This window comes from Setaria italica, chromosome V (genome assembly GCF_000263155.2).
Source record: "Setaria italica strain Yugu1 chromosome V, Setaria_italica_v2.0, whole genome shotgun sequence".
NCBI lineage: Eukaryota > Viridiplantae > Streptophyta > Magnoliopsida > Poales > Poaceae > Setaria > Setaria italica.
In genome coordinates, this window is record NC_028454.1 from 28,628,149 (window position 1) to 28,633,763 (window position 5,615).

Consider the following 5,615-nt stretch of genomic DNA (forward strand, 5'->3'; position numbering starts at 1 on the left):
AGAGAGTTTTTCATTAAGGGGCCGTCCTGTTAGAGCTAAAAAGCCAAAAGAACAGGTGGAATGGCAAACCAAATTTTAACATCCTAAAATTCGAGTGGACAAATCAATTTAATAAGCTTCGGTTGTTGCCTCCATACGAAATATGAAAGTATATGTCAAATAAGTTGAAGACACAAATAAAATTTCAACACAGACCACAACTGAATCTTGTCAAATTTGGCAGATTCTAATTCAAAAAAAAAAACTTGACAGATTTTAGGACGCTGTAGCCCACGCGGACTTCGCTTTGGCCCACGCACACCCAGGGCTGCCTGTCTGCAACCGCTATATATTCAAGCCGAGCTCGGCCGAAATCGAATCAGCATTTCCCTACCAGCACAACTTCCCCACCAACTGCCCGGCCATCTCCACGGCGACCGCACCGTCAACTTTGTCCTGCTGCCCCCTCCCCACCGTCACCATGGCCGCCACCCTCGCCGACGCGGAAGGCGAGGGCCACGACGGCAGGGACAGCTTCAGAATCAGCGACCTCATCTGCGACCACGACGACGACGACCTCATCAGCTTTGTCCTGTGCTGCTGCCCCCTCCCCACCGTCACCACGGCCGCCACCCTCGCCGACGCGGAAGGCGAGGGCCGCGACGGCAGGGACCGCACCAACGACCTCACCGACGACCTCCTCCGCCAGGTCGTCTCCCACCTCCCCATCAGGGACGCCGTGCGCACCACCACGCTCTCCACACGCTGGCGCCACATCTGGCACTCCGCGCCGCTCGTCCTCTTCGACCAGCATATCTCCGCCGCCACCGAAGCCCAGCACGTCGCCGCCATCAGCAGCATCCTCGCCAGCCACACGGGCCCGCGGATCCGCACCGCCCACCTCACCGGCTTCAACTTCCACGATCGCAAGCCCGAGCTCGCCCAGTGGGCGCGGATCCTCGCCGAAAAGGACGTCGAGGACCTCGTCCTCATCACAAGGCCCCGCGTCGGGTTCGGGAACGCCCTCATCACCAGCACCTTTGGCTATCCCGGGCTCGACCTCCCCGCCGACATCCTCCTCCGCTGCAAAAAACTCCGCCGCCTCTACCTCGGTTATTGGGCGTTCCCAAAGATCACCAACCTCCCTGGTGGCGTCGGCGTCTTCCCCGACCTTGAAGAGCTTGCCATCCTTAACACTTACACGAAGGACAATGACCTCGACCACATGCTCGCTTCCTGCCCCGCGCTCAAGAAGCTGGCGCTCGTCCTGAACTACCTCAAGCCAGAGCATGTCCGCCTCCGCGGCAAAGAGCTCGAGTGCGCGATCGTCTGCTCATCCGTTGCGGACGTCGCGCTGGAGGCAAAGTGCCTGAAGCGGCTCATCATGTGGGATATGTGGGCACCTGATTTAGCGATCCGAATTGCTGGAGATGTACCTGCGCTGAAGGTGCTTGGATACTTGGATGCAGGATGCCACCAGCTCCAATTTGGGGGGGTCCAGGTGATGTCTGATGATATGATACTCCTGTGTATGAATGATCACCTCATAACTAGCTGTCTATGTTCTAGTGTCTGATGATATGTGGATGCATTGCAGGTGCAGGCTGGCACGAATGCAAGCCCAATGCGCAGGGTCCCGAGTGTCAAAATCTTAGCAATAAGGGTGGATTTCAGTGAATTCAGGCAAGTTCAGAAGCTGCCCAGTTTCCTCGGATGCTTTCCCAACATCGAGATATTGCATGTGGAGGTAACTATCTTCATGATAATCCAGTCATTTGACATTTTCATCGTCACTAGCATGGTTCTTCTGTAATAATTCTGGTGTTTGCTAATTTTCAGTCTTCTGCAAGTTATGAATTGAGAAAGAACTACGCCAAGTTCTTCGAGGAGCTCGGTCCCATTGAATGTTTGCTATTCCACATCACAAAGGTGTTTCTCTACGATTTCCGAGGTCATCAAAGTGATATGGAATTCCTCAAATATCTGGTCTCGAGAGCAAGTCAGATGCAAAAGTTGACACTTGTGTTGCCTTTTGAAGATCTTAAGCATTCTGTGGATGAGAATAAGATCAAGGTTCTACTTGGTGAACTACTACTGGAACCTGAATGGGCTACTGAAACTTGTAAGGTTTTGCTTCTGAGGCCTGTAGCAGAGCTTGTTTGCTTCTTCCACAGGGCATTTGATCTTTCTATTGAGGACCCGTTTCTCAAGGATGATGGGGAGGAGCTCTTCAGCTCCATGAAAAGGAGAGAACAAGATGTTAACTGAACAAGCGCCAGTAGATGAGTTCACCAGTATTGAGGACCCTTGTAATCTGATTGACAAGAAGGCGGTTAAATGTTTCAGAATCTAAACTTGTTTTTTGGGGTAGTATTGTCAAGCTAATCATGAAACAAAATCTGAACTGCGTTGCATAGCGTCAGCATTGCAGCATGATGGCTGTATTTGTTGATATTCCGTAACTATCTGCAGTTTGATTCTGAAAGACTGACATTTGAGACAGTATATTGCGTAACCCTCGTATACTTACATTAGAATTTCACTTTTGAAAATCATTCCATGTATTCATCACTATGTGTCCTTTTGGTCTCTACGTGCATGTGTTATGAATTTCAACAGGTTATTTTTCCTGTTGCCCAGAGTTGCTATTCTGGCCTGTCTGTGTTTGAATCAGTGCAGAAACAAGAATTTGGTCATGATGACAAGTACACCTGCATCTTTCAAACTTTTCTTTCCAGCATGTTGTATGTAACAGAAATTTAGCATGTTTATTCTGGGCAATTGGTGAATGTCTGTGCTTTGCCTGATATATGTTGCTTTTGTCTCTGAATTTTCTCTCAACTTGTTGCTTCCACAAAATCTTGTTAGTCATGCTTTCAGATAGGTGCTGCTAGCACGTCAACTTAACTATGCATGCTTTACTTCCAGTATTCAAGCTTGGCACAGTTTGCTCCTAGCAGGTTAACTTCATTTCCAAAGTTTTACTGCCGTTTCAGCTTGGCACAGTTGCCATCCTTTCTTCTTGCTTGCCTTACCTTGTACTTGAACATGCATACTGGGCTACTGGCCATTTCAGATGACCTATGCTACTTGAACAGGCTGTTTGTTCTTGAGGGGGCACTGAAGGCCAGCTGGATCTATTTTGCAAGAACATTCCTCCTCTCTGATGGACCCTGGACCCCCTCCGCTTCAATTTGAGACTCGCAAGGAGGCACCGGCCGGAATCCTCTCCTAATCGAATTCGTCCCCTCCCCTGCAAAATCAAATCCCCATTCCCCCCACCGCCACCGGCCGAAACCTTCCTCTCCTGTTCTCCGCACCGGCCGCCATGGCATTGGCCTTGTTTAGGGAAGTTATCCTCCGTGACGTCCTGTCCTACCGCCCCGGCCTCGCCGTCACCAGGCGCGCCACCCTCCGCGCCGCGGACGGCGAGGACCGCATCACCGCCCTCCCCGACGACATCCTCGGCCTCATCTCTCCCGCCTCCCCATCGACGACGCCGTGCTCACCACCATGCTCTCCTCCCGCTGGCGCCGCATCTGGCACCGCGTGCCGCTCGTCCTCTGCGACGACCACATCCCCGCCTCCACCGAAGCGAGCGCATCGCCACCATCGACCACATCGCTCACACGGGCCCGTTCCAGTCCCTCGATCTCGCCTGCTGCTTCAAGGAGAAAGAGCGAGAGCTCGCCCAGTGGCAGCACCTCCTCGCCGACCGGGGCGTCCAGGACCTCGTCTTCGTCAGCATACCGGGAGATTTGGACCTGCGCCTTGCCTCGGACATCCTCCGCTGCGACAAGCTCCGCAGCCTCTGCCTTGGTTACTGGACCTTTCCGGACACGCCCAACCTCCCCGACGGTGCGGGCGCCTTCCCGTACCTCGAGAAGCTTGCCATCCTCTTCACCAAAATGGAGGACCGGGACCTCGACCACATGCTCGCCTCCAGTCCGGTGCTTAAGACCCTCACGCTCGAGCCAATGCAGTGGCGTGCCCAACCACATCCGCCTGCTCAGTCAAAGTCTCTAGTGCGCGCTCATCGTCAAATCCGGGATCATGGATCTGGCGGTGATGGATGTCCCATGCCTGGAACGGCTCATCCTGCATGGTAATTCTGTCAACTTACCTCTCAGGATTATTAGAGCACCTGAGCTGAAGGTGCATGGCTACGTGGATACCAAAGCCCACCGGTTTCAAATTGGGGACAACGTCATAAAGGTGCAATGTGCTTACATGATTCCTCGTGTATGGTTGTGTAATTACTTGGTACACATGTGCATGATTCATGGGTGTTTTTTTTGTTGAAGGCTGACACTGAGGTAAGCCCAAGCTCCGAGGTCCCAAGTGTCAAGATCTTAGCAGTGGAGGTGAATTTGCATATCTTCAAAGAAGTTCAGATGCTGTGCAGCTTCCTCAGATGTTTTCCCAACATTGAGATACTACATTTGGAGGTAACGATTTGCATGATAATTCATTTACTTGTTTTTTTCCATCATCATTAGCATGGTTCTTCTGTAATTTTGTTGTTTGCCAATTTCTGTAGTCTGCTGGAGCTGATGAACCCAGTGACAAGCCCGATGCCGAGTTCTTTCAGCTGCCCAGTCCCATTGAATGTGTGCAATCACACATCAAGGAGGTGTTTCTCAATGAGTTCCAAGGTCATCAATGTGAGATGGCATTCCTTAAGTACCTATGTCGGAGAGCAAACCAGATGCAAAAGTTGACACTAGTGTTGCGTGGTACAATGCTTGACTCTGTGGATAAGATCAAGGTTCAACTGGATGATCTAGTTCTTCCATCGGTCGCTAGTGAAGCTTGTACAGTTTTGCTTCTAGGGCCTGCAGTGGATCTATATTGGTCCTCCTTCTATAGGGCATCTGATCTTTCTATCCATGATCCATTTCTTTCAGATCATGAGAATGAGCCCTTCATTTCATTAAAGAGGGAGAATAAAGTGTGGATAGAACAAACATAAGTCCAGGATTGTTTCACGACCCAAACTGTGCAGGGAGGAGGAAATAATCCAGAGCCTAGAGCTGAAGAAGAGGCCATGGGCCGTGGCGAAAGGATGAAGAAGCCTCTGAAGCGAATGAATCTGTGAAGACCTTGTAGTGGCAGAGCCCTGGTCGATGTAATATAGATACTGGAGAGCTCGTGAGAAAGGGTATTGTTGATGTCATGAGTTAATAAACTCAGACCCTAGCTTCTATACCAACTTCCCTGTCTGCCTCGACTGTTCCAGACTTCCCATCGAATTTTACCATATGCCTATCCAATTATCATGTTTTGTGTTGATTGATCGAGATTATTGTGACGATGGGAATGAGATCTTCAGTGACATTAAAAAGGGAGTACAAGATGTTAACTGAACAAGCACCAGCACAACACAGATGGAGATGAGCTCACCAGTTTTGATGAGTCTTGTAATCTGATTGACTAGAAGGTGGTTATATGTTTCAGGGTCTAAGGTAGCCTTATAAGAAAGTATTGTCATTCTGGTCATGAAACAGAAGATATGAACCGTGTTACATAGCGTAAGCATCAAATTGTGCACTATGATGGTTCCCTTTAAGAATTTTTGTTACCTTTATGAGGTTCGTTACTATTTACTACATCATAGATACATGTGTTTGATGGTA

General features: G+C 50.0%; 2 protein-coding genes across 2 annotated transcripts; both read left to right on the forward strand.

Moving 5' to 3' along the window:
• The first annotated feature begins 460 nt into the window (after positions 1-460).
• On the forward strand, positions 461-2,247 carry LOC101770992 (F-box/FBD/LRR-repeat protein At1g13570). Its single transcript, XM_012846006.1, has 3 exons — positions 461-1,480; positions 1,577-1,726; positions 1,819-2,247. Exons 1-3 carry the CDS (start codon positions 461-463, stop codon positions 2,245-2,247), a joined length of 1,599 nt encoding a protein of 532 aa, XP_012701460.1.
• Positions 2,248-3,447: 1,200 nt separating this feature from the next.
• On the forward strand, positions 3,448-5,615 carry LOC101771383. The gene is made up of 3 exons (XM_004971943.3): positions 3,448-4,194; positions 4,284-4,427; positions 4,520-5,615. Exons 1-3 carry the CDS (start codon positions 4,033-4,035, stop codon positions 4,949-4,951), a joined length of 738 nt encoding a protein of 245 aa, XP_004972000.1. The 5' UTR covers positions 3,448-4,032; the 3' UTR covers positions 4,952-5,615.